The sequence below is a fragment of the Cucurbita pepo genome, chromosome 13, assembly GCF_057944985.1.
Source record: "Cucurbita pepo subsp. pepo isolate OVF chromosome 13, ASM5794498v1, whole genome shotgun sequence".
Lineage (NCBI taxonomy): Eukaryota > Viridiplantae > Streptophyta > Magnoliopsida > Cucurbitales > Cucurbitaceae > Cucurbita > Cucurbita pepo.
The window spans coordinates 4,451,020-4,472,807 of NC_141810.1; the positions used below are offsets into that span (position 1 = coordinate 4,451,020).

The window sequence follows — 21,788 nt, forward strand, 5'->3', positions numbered from 1 at the left end:
TGAGCTATCTTCGCTATTTACTAATGTAAAAAAGCATAAGTAGAGCTATCCCCGCTACAAAGTTTAAATCATTAAGAAATATTTCACAAATGAAACATTCCCTAGATTGCATAGTCAAGTTAGGACTCTCGACACGATTGCGGTGAACATGGATCAAACACATAACACCTTCAGATCTTCAGTCTATCGCTCTCCCAACTAAGCTATCCCCGCTATTTTAACACAATAAAAATGCATAAGTAGAACTATCTCTTCTATTTAATCACCGCTAATTAGTTGAGTTATGCTTAACTCGACAATTGATTACAATCAAAATTAATGTGTAACTTTCTATCAAAGTTTAATCGCAAAGAAATATTCACTAATTAATAGATGAAATAGTCTAATTAAGACTCCGACACAAATGCGGTGAACGTGAATCAAACACATGACCTTCAGATCTTCAGTCTAACGCCCTCCCAACTGAGCTATCCCCACCATAAGAGAACGGTAAGTGATAAAGCCAAACGAATTTTAGAGTTTTTATGTCTTGTGCAGCTTAGATTGATTGGTAAATCTATTGAGGGAGATTCGGTCAAAGTCAGAGTTGGACTAATACTTCTAGTAGTGATCAAGGAAAGCCTTCTGGACAAGGGACTTTCCTATTCAAACTAAACTATCAACCAAGAGAACAGGCTAGAATTAGATTATCTCTTATGACCAAAGATCTACATGCAAGATTTGGAATCTTGTTCTAAATTGAGTCACTCCGCCATCGAACTTGATCAAGGCTTGATTGAATGGCTCAAATGCAATCTACCACAAGAATTGCGTGAAACTTAGAAATGACAAAGATGATACTCAAATTTCTAAGGGTAAAAGTCTCAATTTGATATCTCAATTTCATTCATCCGTAATCTGTCCCATAAAAGAAAATTTCAATTCTTCAAATGCCTAACCTCCTTATACAAAATTCAGATCAATCAAGGGATAAGGCTAGAATTAGATTACCTCTTAAAATCAAAGATCTAGAAGCATGATTTGGAATCTTGTTCTAAATTGAGTCACTCCACAATCAAGGCTTGATTGAATGACTCAGATGCAATCTACCACAAGAATTGCATGAAACTTAGAAATGACAACGATGATGCTCGAATTTGTAAGGGTAAAAGTCTGAATTTGAGATCTCAATTTCATTCATACAAAATCTGACTTTTATATTACAATTTGTTGGTATTTATAGTCTCCCCACAAAAGAAACTTTCAATTCATCAAATGCCTACTAACCTCCTTATACAAAATTTGAATCAACCAAGAGATATATTTCTGGTCTCAAGCAGAACCTGATATGTATTGGTCAGTTGGATAGCACAAGTTATGCAACAAAGTTTGGGAAGTGTTCGTGGAATATTGTGAAGGGTGCTATAGTGGTAGCACATGGCACAGAATATAGAACCTTATACACCACTACAGGTGTAGGAAAATGGCTGCGGTTGCTGAAGTGCTTCAAATTCAAGTCTATGGCATAATAGACTTGGACATATGAGCGTCAAAGGAATGAAGATGCTGGTTGCAAATGGAGTTTTAGAAGGCCGAAAATCTATTGACATAGGTCTTTCTGAGAGATGCGTTATGTGAAACAAAAACGAGTTAGCTTCACAGAGGCTGCAACGAGTTAGCTTCACAAAGGCTGCCAGAAAATCAAAGAATGTACGATTGGAAATGGTCCATGCAGACGTTTGGGGACTATCTCTAGATTCATCACTTGGCGGACCAAAGTTCTAGGTCACCTTCATCGAGATTTCAGCAGGAAGGTATGAGTTTATTTCCTGAAACACAAGTCAAATGTGTTTGTCACCTTCTAAAAGTGGAAAGCTGAAGTTTAAAATCACACCGGCTTGAAGATCAAATGTCTGAGGTCTGACAATGGAGGAGAGTACGACAAGTCAGAGTTTATAACATTTTGTGCAGCTAAGGGAATTAGATTAATGAGGACAGTTCCTGGTAAGGCAAGAAAAAATGGTGTTGCATAAGGAATGAACAGAACATTGAATGATTGGGCAAGAAGCATGAGGATTCATTCTGAATTGCCAAAGACATTCTGGGTCGATGCTGTAAATACAGCAGCCTATTTGATCAATAGAGGACCGTCAGTACCCTTGAAGTTCAAGTTGCCAGAAGGAACTCACGTACTCTCACTTGAGAACTTTTGGTTGTACTGCGTATGTTCACGTCAATCTAGAGAAAAGAGACAAGCTTGATGCTAAGGCTGTGAAGTGCTACTTCACAGCCTATGAGTCTGACATGTCCGGGTACAGATTTTGGGATGACAAGAATAGGAAAATCCTAAGACATTGGGACGTAACCTTTGATGAAAAAGTCCTGTACAAGGACAAGGAGAAGATAAACTTTGAGACTATGACGCAAATGGAAGTTAAGCTTGAGTTGCAGAAAAACTCACCCAATAAGCAAAAGCTCGAGAAACTCCTGAGACCTTTACTGATGAACCAGACGTGGAGCAAGTTACACCTGAGCAGGTGTTAAGGAGGTCATCCAAAGCTATCAGAGTACCAGATAGATATTCACCTTTATTACATTATTTATTTCTAATTGACGAAGGAGAACTAGAGTCCCTTGGTGATGACCTACTGTTGGAGGATACAACCAAGTGGGAGAAAGAAATGGATGATAGGATGTCTAGGCTTCAGACATGCGTTGCTCTTTCATCTACTGAAGCCGAGTACGTGGAAATAGCTGAAGCTGGAAAGGAGATGATATGGATGACAGACTATCTAGAAGAATTACGCAAGAAGAAGTGCAAGAAGATTCTTCAGGTGGAAAGTTAGAGTGACATGCAGTTGGTGAGGAACCTGGTCTATCATTCAAGGACAAAACACAAAAGGCGATACCATTTCACTCGGAGGTTAGTGGAAGATGGTGATGTGCTTGGAGAAGATAGAGGGTGTAAAGAATCCAGCAAACATGTTGACAAAATGTGTTGACATGTGAAAGTTGAGGTTGCGCAAAGCCTCAATTGGTACGGTGAAGTGAAGATTGAGAATGAAATTCTTAGTTGGCTGGATCAGTCTCCAAGTGGGAGATTGTTGGGATATGGAGAATGATGCCTATTTATAGTAAATATTTCGTAAAGATCTGGTAGAGATATATATGGTGAATATTTCATAAAGATCGGGTAGAGATATATATCGTAGATATTTTATAAAGATTTAGTAAAGCTTTATTTAGTAAACTGAAACGATCTATACCCCATCACGCAATGCTTTCAAGATGTACTTTTATTCATTCTCTGTATTCTGTTTTGGTGTACATGCCTGAAGTTATCAACAATACCTTTAAACAATATTCCTCCTTGAATTTTCTCTCTTCTTTTCTTTGTGTTCATCTTGATCGAGTATATGTGTCGTTGTGTGTTCCTAACAATTACTTCAATAATAATTTTGTAATTTATAATAACACAGCTAAAAAAATTATTCATAACCTTTCAACTACGTTCATGTTGTTGGATTTTATGTCCTAAAACTCATAGTTTGTAAACAAAAACTTATTCTATTTTCAATAAAGTTATTATTGATATTTATTCCGTAAATATTGTTATTGAATAAAGTAAATTTTACGATTATTAATCTAAATCCAATAAACTAAGAATACTCTAACGATAGTATGATTACTTGAACTATATGTAGAGATATAAGAGTGGACCAAGTTCGAGTATATAGTCAAAATGATCTATAGTATAGGGATAAGGCTGAATACCTTATCCTGGGGACACTATGGATGCGGCCCACTTTTATATATGATATAAACAATGTGATCAGTAAATTGTACATGTGGAGACATGTGAGTGGGGGCGTTCTATGCAATGAGTATTGCATAAGATCGGACCATGAAGAAAATCATTCTCACTTTATAATCATGAATCCTATTTATTCGGAATTATCCTTATATTTGCATGGGTGAGAGTGGCTCGAGTTCACCGAATCAATAGGCCTCCCATTTTAGGGGTAAGACTGGGTGAATGGCTAGGGACGTGGGGTGCAAGATGGAATTCGCTCCTACCCACTTTTAGGGATAGTAGAGAGGTAGTTCCCTTAAGTACTAACTCCACTCCAGGTCTTGAATAAGGGGCCCTACTCTCTCATTTGCCTGAGAGGGATTCGGTTTACTGGTTGAACCACAAATCTATTGTTCATTAGAGGATCAGTGGAACATAAGGAATAAGAAGTAACTTCAGGGGTAAAATGGTAAATTGACCCAGCTCTAGTTACGAACAACTTGTGAAGGATCATGTCACGACCCAATATTTTACTACGGACCATGACTAACGACAACACACGAATGCACAAGCGATTTAAATATGAAATAGAGAAAATCCTTTAATTCAAATAATGTTTTTGAACGACAAACAAACAGAACACTTAACAGCTTGGAAATAAATTTCGAAAGAATTCAAATACAAAATAAAGACTTGACTGACGCCCCGGGACAACCCATTCCTCTGTGACAATCCCCGTCTCCATCATGTCCGCCCTTGACCGACGCCTCACGCTCCTGAAAAAGGAAAACATACCAAGGATGAGTATAAAAAATTATACTCGGTAAGCTTCTACTTGTAGGCTCTCTTCGCATCCTAACTTAACAGGTTCCCACGGTCTCCTAATTCGGTTCTAGGACATCTGGTTCTAATCTTAGTCCCTTGGAGCTTGCCCCTTATGTTTCATAGGTTCATCGTCTTTTCATTAGACACCTAGAGGTTCCTTACGCCAAGCTGATATGGTCGGTATCTCTCTATGAGGCGCTACCTCTACATGGCTATCTGGGACTACATGGTATCTAGCCTAGGGGTGTGCTGAATACCCCTAAGCCCATATAGTCCCCCTATGGGGGGGGGGGGGGGGGGCGCGACCCAACCCATTCCCATGCAGCTAATGGGCTGTACGACGTGGGGACACATTTCCCATGCGAAAAGGCTAAGAGCAGTAAGGACTGGTCAGGAACCCTTGGTCCTCCCACGAAGCTATAGATATCGTTCTCACCCTAGCAATCTATGAACACTCCTGAGGTACCTCGTTGTCATGGTAATCCGCTAAGTTCCTAGGGGAAGGTTAAGTCTGGCTAGAGCGACTTATCACTCCTAACAGCAATTTCCTAGGCTTATCATATAAATGGGCCCTAGAAAATAACAGAATGTGCATGCAACCGTCTTCTAACATTATAATATATAATTCTTGCAAACTATGCACGCCGACTCAACAGGGCGATGGCCTCCATCAAGTACCTAGAACACGAAGTTCACGCTCAATGGGACGGACTCATCCATCAAGCACCCGGAATGAAGAATACACAATTCTAACATAAATTAAACGCATGCATACGTACGACGGAAGCTTAAAGCATACAAGCAACACTCAGATAATTCACCCAACACACTTATAACAATCAATCTGACTAATCTCATTCATGGAGAGCTAATCTAAGGCAAAGGTACTAGCTTGCATGCAATCCAAGTGAATCCTACAAGTATTTCTTCCTAAATACCGGGTGGTGGCTTACCTGGTTGACGCGTGCCTTTTCGCTAGCGTTTCTATGCCCGTGAGGTGTCCAAAAATATTGATTTTCTTAAATTAGGTCCCTATTCACATAAAACCAGTATTAGAACTAGAACTAGGACAACAATCAGGCAAACAGAGGGCAAGCGGGCCAAAACGGCCGTTTCACGCGCGCTCACCCACCGACAGTGCGCCGACCATGCACGGCAGCTTCTGCATAGTCGCAAGTCGGCCGGTCCAGTTCGGCTCGGCTAGGCTAGGCTCGGCTCGGCATGGGTTTGCGGTTCAGCTTGAGCTTTGCAGGCGACACGTGTCGTCGTCTCACTAGAGCTGCGTTGCTCCAGCCGACAGTCGACGCGTGTCCAATGCCTGTCGCACTGTCCTTCGCCGCTCGCCGGCCGACTTCTTTTTTTTTTTTTTTTTTTCATCTCTGTCCTCTGCAATCTGTAACATAAAGTCCCCTTTCCAATTTTCATATCTTTTGATTCGTAGTTCGGATCGATATGATTTCTTTAGCAAAGTTCTAGATCGTGTTACGGGCTACGTCCTGGTATTTTTTCGTAATTTTTTGCTTGACTACCAGGTGAGTTAAGAGTGTCGGAAGTTTGCTTACCGTTCTCGGACGACTCTCGGATCTCCGCCTTCGGATCGATATTTTGGCCAAACTTCTTCACAGATCGTGCGTAGAGTTGTTCCTAGGTGAATATCTCAACATTTTAGGACTCGATTCACATAGGAAAAGCTCAGATATGAAAAATGTCGTTTAAAATCTTACCTCACAAAACATTCTTGGATCTTGATGGAGCGTCGGCCTCGCTAGCCTCTCAGTCCTTGTACAAATCTCATCTGAAGGTGGATTCTGACGATGGTCCGATGAACTTCGCGGTGACTCTTTTCTGTTTCCTTACAATTTTCTCTCTAACTTCCTTTTTCTTTTGCACGAGATTTGATGGGTTTTCCTTGAACCCCTATTATGGCTGGAGGGGCAAAATGACATTTTTGCCCCTCGATTGACTTAGCACTTTTTTGTTTTTTCTTTTTGGCATTATAGATCGACTTACTAATTAAGGTTATATCAAATGGACAAAAATATATCTATAGTGAAGAGAGTGCAACTACTAGGCTATAGTGGAGTGTCCTAGTAGTTAATGAACGTTGGTTAACAAGGTTAATGAGTTTAGCTGGTTAATCTCGGATCGTTGGAGCCCGTGATCTATAGGTCCATTAGGTTCTCCTGCTAGCTCATATCGAACTAAACCATAGAACAGTGTGACGAGTGAGTTCGAAGTGTTCAAATTCAAATTAGGGAATATGCGCTAAATATATACGATATATTTAACCGCACTTTTGTTTTATTTACGAATTGAACAAAAAGAGAGAATCAGAGATATTTAAATAAGATTTAAATATTTTAATCAACATGTGTCGGAATTGATTGGGATTGACATTTGAATTAATGTTAAATATTAATTAAATTGTTTAATTAATCATTTAATATTACTCTAATTTGAAACTAATTATTTAAATTAATTGTTGAATTAAAAATGGAGAAAGTCAAAATGTTGACTTCACTTAATGGAAAAATCCATGTTTGAGTTAGTGGAATTTTGAGCGTTAAAATTTGGTTTAACCAAACTTGCATGCTTCCCAAATAAACCCCACAAATTTGAACGGAATTTTGAGGGTCAAAATTTGGTTAACTCAAACTTGCATGCTTGCCACATAATCCCACACATTTGAGTGGAATTTTGAGTGTCAAAATTTGGTAATCTAAAATTTGCATGAACATGTAAATATGACTCTATAAATAAAGTGATCAAGGTACATGTAAAGTTTTCTTGGAAAAACCTTGAGAAAAACCCTCACAAACTCTTTCTTCACCTATACTAAATCCCTTCCAAGTTTAGTCACTCACCGGATTCACAATCCCGTTCTAAGGCGGGAGAATTGTAGGGAAGACACTAGTGATGGTTCGAAACCGGTTCATGAGGAAAAAGAAATTTGAACTACAAAAGGTTAGTACTCAAACTCCTTTAGTTTTAATGCTTATGAACATGCTAGCTAATTTACTATAATTGTTGGGTTTTATGTTCTAAAACTCATAATTTGTAAACAAAAACATATTCTATTCTCAATAAAGTTATTATTGATTTTTATTCAGTAAACATTGTTATTGAATAAAGTGAATTTTACAATTATTAATCTAAATCCAATAAACTAAGAACACTCTAGCTATAGTATGATTACTTGAACTATATGTAGAGACATAAGAGTGGATCAAGTTCAAGTATATAATCAAAATGATCCATAGTACAGGGATACGGCTGAGTGCAGTCCTAGGGACACTATGGATGCGGCCCACTTTTTTATATGATATAAACAATGTGATCACTAAATTGTACATGCGGAGACATGTGAGTGGAGGCGTCCTATGCAATGAGTATTGCATAAGATCGAACCATGAATCACTCTCACTTTATAATGTAGTTTACTGTTGAGACTGATTTTTTTCATTCGATGACCTAGGTAACTCGATCTTAATCCTGAGCTAATCATGAACTCCTGTTTATTCGAAATTATCCTTAGATTTACACGGGTGAGAGTGACTCGAGTTCGCCGACTTAATAGGCCTCCCATTTCAGGGGTAAGACTGGGTGAATGGCTGGAGACATGGGGTGCAAGATGGAATTCACTCCTACCTACTTTTAGGGATAGTAGAGAGGTAGTTCCCTTAAGCACTGACTCCAGGTCTTGAATAAGGGGCCCCACCCTCTCATTGGCCTGAGAGGGATTCGGTTTACTGGTTGGATCACAAACCAATTTTTCATTAGAGGATCAGTGGGACATAAGGAACAAGAAGTAACTTCAGGGGTAAAAAAAAAAATTGACCTAGCTCTAGTTACGAACAACCTGTGAAGGATCGACTTACTAATCAAGGTTATATCAAATGGACAAAAATATATCTATAGTGAGGGAGTGCCAGTACTAGGCTATAGTGGAGTGTCCTAGTAGTTAACGAATGTTGGTTAACAAGGTTAATGAGTTTAACCAGTTAATCTCAGATCGTTGGAGCCCATGATCTATAGGTTCATTAGGTCCCCCTGCTAGCTCATATCGGACTAAACCATAGAACAGTGTGACGAGTGAGTTCGAAGTGTTCGGAATCGAATTAGGGAATATGCACTAAATATATACGATATATTTAACTGCATTTTTCTTTTATTTATGAATTAAACAAAAAAAGAGAATCAGAGATAGTTAAATAAGATTGAAATATTTTAATCAATATGTGTCGGAATTGATTGGGATTGACATTTGAATTAATCAAATTGTTTAATTAATCATTCAATATTACTTTAATTTGAAATTAATTATTTAAATTATTGTTGAATTAAAATGGAGAAAGTCAAAATTGAGTCCACCACTTAAATGGATAAATTCATGTTTGAGTTAATGGAATTTTGAGTGTCAAAATTAGGTTTAACGAAAGTTGCATGTTTGCCAAATAAACCCCCCACAAATTTAAACAGAATTTTGAGTGTGAAAATTAGGTTTAACCAAACACTCATGTTTGCCAAATAAACCCCACAAATTGGGGTGAAATTTTGAGTGTCAAAATTTGGTAATCTCAAATTTGCATGCACATGCAAATGTGACTCTATAAATAGAGTGATTAAGGTACATGTAAACTTCCTCTTAGAAAAAAAAATCTTTTGAGAAAGTCCCTCACAAATTCTCTCTTTACATATACTAAATCCCTTCCAAGTTTAGTCACTCACCGGATTCCACAATCCCATTCTAAGGTCGAAGAATAATAGGGAAGACACTAGTGGTGGTTCGAAACTGGTTCGTGAGGAAAAAGGAATTTGAACTACAAAAGGTTAGTACTCAAACTCCTTGAGTTTTAATACTTATGAACATGCTAGTTAATTTACTATAATTGATGTACTTAGAGTGCCTAAGATCCAAATTGCTTCTGCATGTGTTATAACAACACCATCCATTGGTATCAGAGCAAGTTTTAGGCCTTTATTTACATTATTTTGAGCAAGGTGGGTACCATTTCATGAATGAAAAATTGTGGATGCTAAAGTGGTTGAGCAAGGTGGGTACCATTTCATGAATGAAAAATTGTGGATGCTAAAGTGGATGTTTATGGTTTTGGCATTTTTTTTACGCTTCCATTTGATACAATTATTATATTTGGCCTAATGTGTATGAGCTTTCATGAAGAAAGGTCTGTAATTTTTATGGAAATGATGGCAAGCTGAACCGAAGAAGAAGAAAGAAAAACACCCCCGGCAGGCTCGAGGGAGTGGATCACGTTAATTTCAAATTATTAATGTAATAATTTAGTTAACTGCTTGCTTTAAAATGTCAAAACTCATCCACTTTAGTGTGCTTAATTAATTATGCATTGTGAAGGTATGTTTTAATTAAATAGAAAATATATATGCATAAAGTATGCCATATAAATTTAAAATCCCACCATAGGCTAAGCATGTTTCATGCATTACAAGTATGTTGTAAGTGTTATAATGTATAGTATGCATGTTTAGGGTTCCATGAGTGATAGATATAAATTGTTATATTATTGCATGGAATAGATGATTATATAATTGTTATATGAAGCATGTTAGATGCATATTATAGGTTATTTTCAACGTCATAAAATGAGATAGATGTTAAAATCTATAATACAGATAAGTGCATGCTCACTTAGTGTTAAGAACAAAGCACGATCAATTTTAAATAGTTAAAATAGGTCGATATCTTGTAAAATTGCAGTTACAAGAAAGCTCACTCAGCACGATCTTGTCTAAGGCTGTTTGTACATAAGTTGATGGTTTATGGAACACCTGCTACCTGGAAATCGGGCCAGTATTTGAGCTTAGTTAGCCCAGTTTTATGAGCATGCTTGAGTGATGTAAGTTTTTGGAAAAATCACCTAGACTTAGGTTATATTTATTAGTCAGAATATACCTAAGTAATGAGTATACCCAACCATCTAAAATACTTAGTGGGAGGAAAAAGGTATATGAGATACATCGTTTTCTTTTTCACGCTCTCTTGAAAATTCACACCGTGAGATTCATGCTCGGCCTCGTGACGCCCTGGGAGCGGCCTCCATTAAGAAGATATTTGCATGAGTCAATAAAAAGGTGAATAGAGAGTATTTATAGTAAGTAGAAGGAAGTATATCAACACATCCTATGGTCTCCACCACTAGGTTACACCGTGAGATTCCCATGTTCTGCCTGCATGTTACCCTAGAGCAACTACCCATTCGGAGGGTCGTAACATGGGAGATGGAACAACGCAAACTCCAAAATAGATAGGATTTCTTAGGTCCATTCCCAACTTTGGCTTTTTTATCGATAGCATTGTTGGTGCCGACCTCTGAGGTCTGAAAATGGCAGGTCACACTTACGAAAAATTATTAAGAGTTAGTATATTCTTGACCAAAGTAGCGATAATTAAAACACTATAGGAATAAAGAGTTATTCTAGGATTAGTGTTCCAGTCAAGAATGTCTTGGTTTAGTAAAGGAGTGATTGATTGCCCCTCGGTAGTAGTTACTCTGACTCACTAAAGTATCGTTGCAAATTACTTTTGGGTACATTATTACATTTGCTAAACTTGATTGGATTAAATAGGATTAAGTCAAATCACTAATAGAATTTTCTTTATATCACAGCATGACAAACTCAATAGTACAATTACTCGCTTCTGAGAAATTAGACGGGGACAATTACAACTTGAAAATCAAACCTAAACACAATACTTGTAATTGATGATTTAAGGTTTGTTTTAACTGAGGAACGTCCTCCAAACCCCAGCTCAAATGCAAACCGAACAGTTCGGGATGCATATGACAGATGGACAAAGGAAAATGACAAAACCCAAGTGTACATTTTAGCCAGCATATCTGATGTTTTGGCTAAGAAACACGATGTTATGGGTACAGCTAAAGAGATTATGGAATCCCTAAAAGGGATGTTTGGACAACCGTCTTTCTCCCTTAGACATGACGCCATAAAATACATTTATAACTGTCGTATGAAAGAAGGTGCCTCAGTTAGAGAACATGCCCTGGACATGATGGTCCATTTCAATGTGGCAGAAGTAAAAGGAGTTGTCATTAATGAGAAGAGTCAAGTCAATTTTACCATGGAGTCTCTTCCGAAGAGCTTCTTCTAGTTTCGCACAAATGCAATGATGAACAAGATAGAATATAACTTGATTGCTCTTCTCAATGAGCTACAGACTTATCAGTCCCTCTTAAAAAGCAAGGTTCAAACAGGAGAAGCAAACGTTGTTGTCTCTAAGAAATTACTACGAGGATCGTCCTCCAAAAATAAGTCTGGTCCTTCAACTTCTAAAAATGTTTTGATAAAAGAAGAAGGGTAAGGGGAAAAATAAGATTCCTACTGACCGCAAACACAAGGTTCAAAAAGCAGATAAAGGAAAATGTTTCAATTGACACGAAAACATGCACTGGAAGAGAAACTGCCCAAAATACCTTGCAGAGAAGAAAGCCGAAGAGACACAACAATGTAAATATGATTTACTAGTTGTAGAAATATGTTTAGTAGAGTATGATAACTCAACTTTGATACTAAATTCATGAGCCACTAATCATATTTGTCCTTTTTACCAGGAAACTAGCTCCTGGAGAATGCTTGCGGACGGCGAGATAACACTCAGGATTGGAACAGGAGAGAACAACTAAGCATGTAAAGTGGCCAGCTAAGCAAACATGTAAATCATTAGTAACAACTCTTTAATAAACTAAAATATCACCGCAAACATACTTAAACTGCATAAAACTCTTCCGCCTCCCCTATAAGGCTTATCTCTCCATGCAAACCGACTTCAACATAGAAATCAACATCCTAATCATGATAGAATAAGAAAAGAGAGGAAATGATTAAGAGTTATCAAGCTTTGTTGGTGTCCTTCAATGGAAGTCCCCCTCCTTTGAGCTCTCTCATCCACCTCTTTGCCTTAGTCTATCCTTCTCGGTTTTCTTTTCCTTCTCCTATCAACAGCTGCTGAATTAGGATTCTTCTTCCTTCTTGGTTTTCTTTTGCCTTCGGTGGACATTAAAGGATGTCAGATATATTTCTGGTCTCAAGAAGAACCTGATATGTATTGGTCAGTTGGATAGCATAGGTTATGCAACAAAGTTTGGGAAGAGTTCGTGGAAGATTGTGAAGGGTGCTATGGTGGTAGCACATGGCACAAAATCTAGAACCTTATACACCACTACAGGGTGTATGAAAATGGTTGCGGTTGCTGGAGTACTTCAAGTTCAAGTCTATGGCATAATAAACTTGGACATATGAGCGTCAAAGGAATGAAGATGCTGGTTGCAAATGGAGTTTTAGAAGGCCTAAAGTCTATTGACATAGGTCTTTCTGAGAGATGCGTTATGTGAAACAGAAACGAGTTAGCTTCTCAAAAGGCTGCCAGAGAATCAAAGAAAGTACGATTGGAAATGGTCCATGCAGACGTTTGGGAACCATCTCCAGTTTCATCACTTGGCGGATCAAAGTTCTAGGTCACCTTCATCAAGATTTCAGCAGGAAGGTATGGGTTTATTTCCTGAAACACAAAGTCAAATGTGTTTGTCACCTTCTAGAAGTGGAAGGCTGAAGTTGAAAATCACACCGGCTTGAAGATCAAATGATTGAGGTCTGACAGTGGAGGAGAATACGACAAGTCAGAGTTTATAACATTTTGTGCAGCGGAGGGAATTAGATTAATGAGGACAGTTCCTAGTAAGGCAAGAAAAAATGGTGTTGCAGAAAGAATGAACAGAACATTGAATGAGCGGGCAAGAAGCATGAGGATTCATTCTGGATTGCCAAAGACATTTTGGGCCGATGCTGTAAATAATGTAGCCTACTTGATGAATAGAGGACCGTCAGTACCCTTGAAGTTCAAGTTGCCGGAAGAAACTCACGTACTCTCACTTGAGAACTTTTGGTTGTACTGCGTATGTTCACGTCAATCCATAGAAAAGAGACAAGCTTGATGCTAAGGCTGTGAAGTGCTACTTCATAGGCTATGACTCTGACATGTTCGGGTACAAAGTTTGGGACGACAAGAATAGGAAAATCCTAATACATTGTGATGTAACCTTTGATGAAAAAGTCTTGTACGAGGACAAAGAGAAGAAAAACTTTGAGACCATGAAGCAAGTGGGAGTTGAGCTTGAGTCGCAGGAAAACTCTCCCAATGATGTTAGAGCAGAAGCTCGTGAAACTCCTAAGACCGTTACTGAAGAACCAGACGTAGAGCATGTTACACCTGAGCAGGTGTTGAGGAGATCACCCAAAGCTATCAGAGCACCAGATAGATATTCACCTTCATTACATTATTTCTCGTGGCTGACGAACGAGAACCAGAGTCCCTTGATGACGACCTACAGTTAGAGGATACAACCAAGTGGGAAAAAGCCATGGATGATAGGATGTCTAGGCCTCATAAATGCGTTGCTCTTTCATCTACTGAAGCTGAGTACGCGGAAATAGCTGAAGCTGGAAATGAGATGATATGGATGACAGACTATCTAGAAGAATTACGCAAGAAGCAGTGCAAGAAGATTCTTCAGGTAGATAGTTAGAGTGACAAGCAGTTGGTGAGGAACCCGGTCTATCATTCAAAGACAAAACACAGAAGGCGATACCATTTCACTCGGAGGTCAGTGGAAGATGGTGATGTGCTTGGAGAAGATAGAGGGTGTAAAGAATCCAGCAAACATGTTGACAAAATGTGTTGACGTTGGAAGGTTGAGGTTGTGCAAAGCCTCAATTGGTATGGTGTAGTGAAGATTGAGAATGAAATTCTTAGTTGGCTGGATCGGTCTACAAGTGGGAGATTGTTTAGATATGGAGCCTGATGCCCATTTACAGTAAATATTTACTAAAGATCTGGTAGAGATATATACGGTAGATATTTCGTAAAGATCCGGTAGAGATATATATGGTAGATATTTCGTAAAGATTTAGTAAAGCTTTATTTAGTAAACTGAAACGATATATACCCCATCAAGCAATGCTTTCAAGATGTACTTTTATTCATTCTCTGTATTCTGTTTTGGTGTACATACCTGAAAAGTCATCAATAAAACCTTTAGCCAACATTCCTCCTTGAATTTTCTCTCTCCTGTTCTTTGTGTTCGTCTTGATCGAGGATATGTGTTGTTGTGCGATTCTAACAATTACTTCAATAATAATTTTGTAATTTCTAATAACAGGGCTAAAAAATTATTTATAACCCTTCAACTACGTTCATGTATCCTCGCAATGGAACTAGAGTATTAAAGATAATTCCCTTCTCCCCTCTTCTTTCGAACAAGAGAACAATAAGAGAACAACTATGCATGTAAAGTGGCCAACTAAGCAAACATGTAAATCATTAGTAACAACTCTTTAATAAAATAAAATCACACCGTCAACATACTTAAACTACATAAAACTCTTCCGCCTCCCCTGTAAGGCTTAGCTCTCCATACAAAATGATTTCAACGTAGGAATCAACATCTTAATCGTGAGAGAATAAGAAAAGAGAGAAACTGATTAAGAGTTATCAAGCTTTGTTTCTGTCCTTCGATGGAAGTCCCCCTACTTTGAGCTCTCTCTCTCATCCACCTCTTTGCCTTAATCTATCCTTCTTGGTTTCCTTTTCCTTCTCCTATCAACAGCTGCTGAATTAGGGTTCTTCTTCCTTTTTGGTTTTCTATTCCGTTCGGTGGCCCTCTTCTCTTTAGGTAATCTTCCTGATAAGACAACCCTAATCCTCAGCCCGATGATCCAAGCTTTTGTTGAAGCAAGAACCCTTGAATCAAAGAAATCAACGCCAACTTATACAAAATTCGGATCAATCAAGAGATAAGGCTAGAATTAGATTACCCTCTTAAGATAAAAGCTATAGAAGCAAGATTTGGAATCTTCTTTTAAATTAAGTCAGTCCACAATAGAACTTGATGAATGCTTGATTGAATGGCTCAGATGCAAATCTACCACAAGAATTGCATGAAACTTAGAAATGGCAAAGATGATGCTCGAATTTCTAAGGGTAAAAGTCTCAATTTGAGATCAAAATTTCATTCATCCGAAATCTGCCTTTTGCATAATAATTTGTTGGTATTTAAGTCTTCCCACAAAAGAAACTTTCAATTCTTCAAATGCAACTAACATTTATCCCGATCCCCTTAAATATCCACAAAAGAATAAGTCAATTTGACCCATAACTTCCACCCTTTTGCGCATTACAAAAATTATAAAATTAAAAATAATAAATCGCAATTTATAGCAACTTCATCCGCTACTTCAACCGTGCAAATATTCACTTCTGAAGCTCCAAATGGTCCTTCCTCAACCGAATCAGCTTGTAACACATGAAATGATGGTTGAACCGAGCCTATCTAATTTTGTAGATGAAGAATGAATACTTGTTGACTCTTGTTAGCCTTGGATTCTGTAATAGGTCTAGTTGGAACATTTGGAACACCGTGATTCTTATCAAGAACCATAATATTCCTAGACCATATATGGTATCATGTGTGGTGATGATTCAGTGCTGCCATAAGGCCTTTGTTTCATAGACTAGTCTTTGGGTGGTCGAGAGATCATATAGATACATTATGAGATGAGAGAAACGAGTGCGACATGATGTTATAGTCCTACTTTAGAATTGTCATCTATTCTTTGGTATGTATGCACCCAGATAGGATCAAAACCATACCATCTACAGGGCATCAGTGTCGCTCAAATGTGGGTCGTGCCTCACCATGACATGCATGGATCACTATATTGTCGTGCCTCATCATGTGCATATACATGTATGTATCACGCAACACACACTTACACACATATAATAAATACATATATACATGCATAAATACATACATACCTATACATATACATAAACAGACAGACAGACACACACACACACATATATATATATGTGTGTGTGTGTGTATTATATTATGTATTTGTATATAGCACATATTTATACATTTTTATAATTTTCATCATTTTTATTTTTAAATGTGCAAAATTTACCATATATTCATTCTATATTCTTTTATTAAACAAGATTTGCCGAAAAATTTTAAAGATCCACTCAACCATAATTATTTATCGATAAAAAAAATAGTTAATTTCTATATTAGCTAATAGACTTCCAATTAAATAGTCTAGTTATTTTATAAGTAGTTTATTACAATTTTATTTTGATTTTTTATTTTTCATGTTTTAAACTTTAGCAATGGATCGATACATTATTCATTTTTTATTGAGAAAAATTTTTAATAAAGAAGAAATATAAAAGAAGAAATGGAGTTATACTTACCATGTTTGAAGAGATTTGAGCATATATTCAACTCAACTCATGTGCTGCAATTAGTGAAAAAATATATGATCGGATTAAAAGTCAATCAAATCAATATAGAAATATCATTTAAAACTAAACAAACAATTACTTTGGATTCAACATGTTTTAGACCTAATTTAATTTTTTAGATGGTAAACTTTTTCAATCCAATAAATCCTTATCAAATAATGAATTCGCCTAATCTAATATTAAAATATTCACCTTACGGTTGATTCGAGTTGTTCGAGTAATTTAATAAAAATTAATTGATAATTTGTTTTTAAATACCCATTTAGATGATGTGGTTCTTGGAGTAACTATTTTAACACTCTAATACACATAAAATAATTTTTAAAAAACAAACAACAAAAACAACATGCCAAATTTAAAAAGTTCTCACTACAGGTTATATTTTTCTAAACTGTGCTAATATTCTATGTAAATCCAACCATTTCATTTACAACCCAAAATTTAACCCTTGAAATAATAACAATAATAGTAATAAATCCCTTTCCTATTTTTGATTCCTAAATTATCCTATAAAATCGTTTGTCCCCCAATCTAAAAATCATAAACTCGCAAACAAAATTCATCATGGATCTTCCTCCAAAACTCACAAAACTCAATGTAATGTTTCTTCTTCTTTCTCTTTGAATTTCATTTTCTTTTTCTTTGTTTTCTTTCCATTGATCTTGTGGGCCTCGCTTGTTCTTCTACTTTCATTGGTTTTTGTCTGGAATCACTTCAAATGATTGTGGGTTTTTGTTCAAAACCCCGAATGGTTTATTGAAGAACTTTTTTTCCCGTGGATCCTTACTATTCTCGATCAAATTCAAAAATGTAACCAACAAAAAGAGATTGAATCATCTTTGATTTTTTTCGGTAGGTTACAGCAGCGAGAATCTCGGTCGTGATCGTACTGGCATTGGTGAGCTTAGCCACCGTGGACGCTATGAATCCGCGTCTAAGTTCGAACTCCCTGGAATTTCAGGCGATCAATTGTCGGAAACACTCAGCGTTGTTAACGGAGTTTGGCGGCGTCGGCGACGGAGTAACTTCAAATACTCACGCGTTCCGAAAAGCGATTGAACATCTCAGCACAATGGCGGCAGATGGCGGAGCTCAATTGGTCGTGCCGCCGGGAAAATGGCTGACCGGAAGTTTTAATCTGACTAGCCATTTCACACTTTTTATCGATAAAGAAGCTAAAATTCTTGCATCCCAGGTTCGACCTATCGAGTATTTTATTTTTATAAACCTAACACCTTTGGGAGTGGTGATTTGAATTTTAATCTTTAATCCAAAATAAATGAGTTAGATTTGTTCCTCATAATTTAATTTAATGGTGCAGAATGAATCAGAATGGCCACTCGTGAAAGTTCTCCCATCTTATGGGAGGGGAAGAGATGCTCCTGGTGGACGGTACAGCAGCCTCATCTTTGGAACTAATCTCACCGACGTGGTTATCACGGGTGATTATTTTTTCTTACCTTTTACTATTCTAATTTTTTTTAAATGGATTGCAAAATTATAACACGCTTCCGTGCTATCAGAATTAAATAAAAAAGAACTAAGGTAACTGAAAACATAAAAAGAACTTTTATAGAAAATAAAGTTGGGTCGGTGACATGGTGTAGGTAACAACGGTACAATCGACGGGCAGGGATCTTCTTGGTGGGAAAAGTTTAAGAAAGGGGAGCTCAAGGTAACACGGCCATATGTGATCGAGATCATGTACTCTGATCAAATCCAGATCTCGAATCTCACTTTGATCAACTCACCTTCTTGGTTCGTCCATCCGATTTATAGCAGGTTTGGCTATTTCGCTTCCGTCCCATTATCCTTGTATTTTAGGATTATGCTTCGAAAAAAGTATACCATTCAAATTCCTCCCGACCAAAAAGAATTTTTAATTATATATCATAATATGGGTGAAAATGCAGAAATGTGATTATCCAAGGGCTCACCATCTTGGCTCCAGTCACCGTACCCAACACCGACGGAATCAATCCAGGTTCCCTTCTTCTTCTCCTTTAAAACCTTAGGGTTATTTTCTTCCTCAATCCCTCTCCCTAAATCTCCGTTCAATTTATCAGATTCTTGTTCCAACACTCGAATCGAAGACTGCTACATTGTCTCCGGTGACGATTGCATCGCCATCAAGAGCGGATGGGACCAATACGGTATCAAGTTCGGAATGCCGACCGAGGACCTCGTCATTCGCCGCCTCACTTGCATCTCACCAGATTCTGCAGGTATTGCCCTTGGCAGCGAAATGTCCGGCGGAATCCGCAACGTCAGGATCGAAAACGTTACAGCAATCAACACACAGTCTGCCGTCAGAATCAAAACCGCTCGCGGACGAGGCGGTTTCGTCAAGGACATTTTCGTCCGAAGAATGTTTCTATCCACGATGAAATACGTCTTCTGGATAACTGGAGACTACAAATCGCATGCGGATGACAAGTTCGATCCCTCGGCATTGCCATTGATTAAGAACATTAATTACAGAGACGTGGTGGCCGAGAATGTTAATATGTCGGCTAATTTGGCAGGGATTTCAGGAGATCCATTCACGGATATTTGTGTTTCAAATGTGAAGATTGGATTGTCGGCGACGCCTAAAAAGTTGCAGTGGAACTGTACGAACATTGAGGGATTTAGTAGCGATGTGGATCCGCCGCCATGTGCTCCGCTGGCTAAGGCAGCGAAAAGCGGTGGATGTGACTTTCCCGAGGATCAGCTGCCGATTGAGAATGTTCAGTTGAAGTCATGCTCGGTTGAAATTCCTACCTTCTCGTAAAGACTTTGTTTTTTTTCTTTTTTTTAATTCTATGGAATAAATGATAATGAAAAATTTAATGAACATATAGATAAATTAAGAAGTTTTTAAATTTGAAACTAACCTATTTCAACTAGATTTGTAATATATCACTAAACAATAACTAATTGTGACTCAAAACCATCAAAATAATACTCTAAAATTGAAAAAAAAAAAAGAATAAAACTTCTTATATCCAAATATGTATGGATTTAAGACGCCTTATATTTCGTATCATAGTCAAGTTATGCCTCTTTATAGACCATTGCGATGAACGTGGATCGAACACGTGACCTTCAGATCTTCAGTCTAACGCTCTCCCAACTGAGCTATCCCCGCTATTTGCTAATGTAAAAATGCATAAGTAGAGTTATCCCCGCTACAAAGTTTAAATCATTACGAAATATTTCACAAATGAAACATTCCCTAGATTGCACAGTCAAGTTAGGACTCTCGACACCATTGCGGTGAACATGGATCAAACACATAACACCTTCAAATCTTCAGTCTAACGCTCTCCCAACTAAGCTATCCCCGCTATTTTAACATAATAAAAATGCATAAGTAGAGCTATCTCTTCTATTTAATCACCGCTATTAGTTGAGTTTTGCTTAACTTGACAATTGATTACAAATCAAAATTAATATGTGTAACTTTCTATCAAAGTTTAAATCGCAAATAAATATTCACTCATTAATTGATGAAATAGTCTAATTAAGACACCGGTTCAAATGAGGTGAACGTGAATCAAACACGTGACCTTTAGATCTTTAGTCTAACGCTCTCCCAACTGAGGTATCCCCACCATAAGAGAACGGTAAGTGACAAAGCCCAACGAAGTTTAGAGTTGTTATGTCTTGTGCGGCTTAGATTGATTGTTATTATATGGATTGTTATATGGATGTTGTTGTTTGTTGTCATGCCTATTGATTACGAAAATAATTACTTTGGTATCGCATATGTGCATGTTATGATTTTTTAATGAAATAAATGTGATAAGGGTTACACCCTTTGTGTATCGGGTAACCAGCCACCATTGGTCACATGGGTGATTGATGAAATTTATAAACGTGGTAAGGGTTACACGTTGTGTGTATAGTGTAGCCAACCACTATTGGTCACTAAGCATTGGATGCTGAAAGCTATTCTAGGTGAGTAGATTACATGCTATGTGTTATGAGTAATCAACCACCAAGGTCCCTTCGTTTTGATTGATGAAACTATACGATGGTTTGCTTGTCTAACCACACTAGGGGAGTTAATGAGTTTTTTTGTACTTACCCTATTTTCAAATGATTTTCAAGTAAGGTTGTAGCATGGGAGTGACTGATGACTCGTGAATGTATAGAGAAAAATGGTGTAAAATTCACAAGAATACATGTAAATATACAATATCACAAATAGTAAATAACAAGTATATTGTCGTTTCGATAGAGAGCCTATTTTTTTGTTCCTTTCGTTGCTGGAAATTAAGTGAGTTTTTGGTCTTATTCAAATGGATGGGGGTGAACTTAAACTAATTAAAAAAATTTGAATGAGAGTATCAATTGTTCTCGAACGACGAAGAACAGTTAAGGAAGCTTTGGCTAGAACTGATAAAATAGACAGGTTGTTGAATTTTGTGGTGGCTTTTAGCTCATTTTAACTGATTTGCAAACCCACGGTGCACTTTCAAGAGTCATGTAGGGTGATTACTTCCATAATAGTTTTGTAATCTCTCATAACAGGGCTAAAAAATTTATTCATAACCCTTCGACTATGTTTAAATATCCTCGCAATGGAACTAGAGTATTAAAGATAATTTCCTTGCTCCCCTCTTCTTTCGATCAAGAGAACAATAAGAGAACAACTAAGCATGTAAAGTGGCCAACTAAGCAAACATGTAAATCATTAGTAACAACTCTTTAATAAACTAAAATCACACCGCAAACATACTTAAACTGCATAAAACTCTTCCGCCTCCCCTATAAGGCTTCTCTCTCCATACAAACCGATTTCAACATAGAAATCAACATCCTAATCATGATAGAATAAGA

General features: G+C 37.4%; 1 protein-coding gene and 1 non-coding gene across 2 annotated transcripts; one reads left to right on the forward strand and one right to left on the reverse strand.

The window, feature by feature from the left end:
• The first annotated feature begins 2,015 nt into the window (after positions 1 to 2,015).
• LOC111784955 (putative polygalacturonase) lies at positions 2,016 to 19,736 on the forward strand. Its single transcript, XM_087116944.1, has 6 exons — positions 2,016 to 2,168; positions 17,818 to 18,156; positions 18,283 to 18,403; positions 18,569 to 18,743; positions 18,875 to 18,945; positions 19,028 to 19,736. The coding sequence occupies exons 1-6, from the start codon at positions 2,016 to 2,018 to the stop codon at positions 19,732 to 19,734; spliced, it is 1,566 nt and encodes a 521-aa protein (XP_086973070.1). The 3' UTR covers positions 19,735 to 19,736.
• A 282-nt stretch (positions 19,737 to 20,018) lies between these two features.
• TRNAF-GAA (transfer RNA phenylalanine (anticodon GAA)) lies at positions 20,019 to 20,091 on the reverse strand. Its single transcript has one exon. It is a non-coding gene; the product is annotated as a tRNA-Phe (tRNA).
• Positions 20,092 to 21,788: the final 1,697 nt, after the last annotated feature.

Coding starts and splice junctions, on each gene's coding strand:
- LOC111784955 (XM_087116944.1), top strand. CDS start 2,016: ATGAACAGAACATTGAATGATTGGGCAAGAAGCATGAGGATTCATTCT. Junction 18,744..18,874: donor GTCCATCCGATTTATAGCAG/GTTTGGCTATTT, acceptor GTGAAAATGCAG/AAATGTGATTATCCAAGGGC. Junction 18,946..19,027: donor CACCGACGGAATCAATCCAG/GTTCCCTTCTTC, acceptor TCAATTTATCAG/ATTCTTGTTCCAACACTCGA.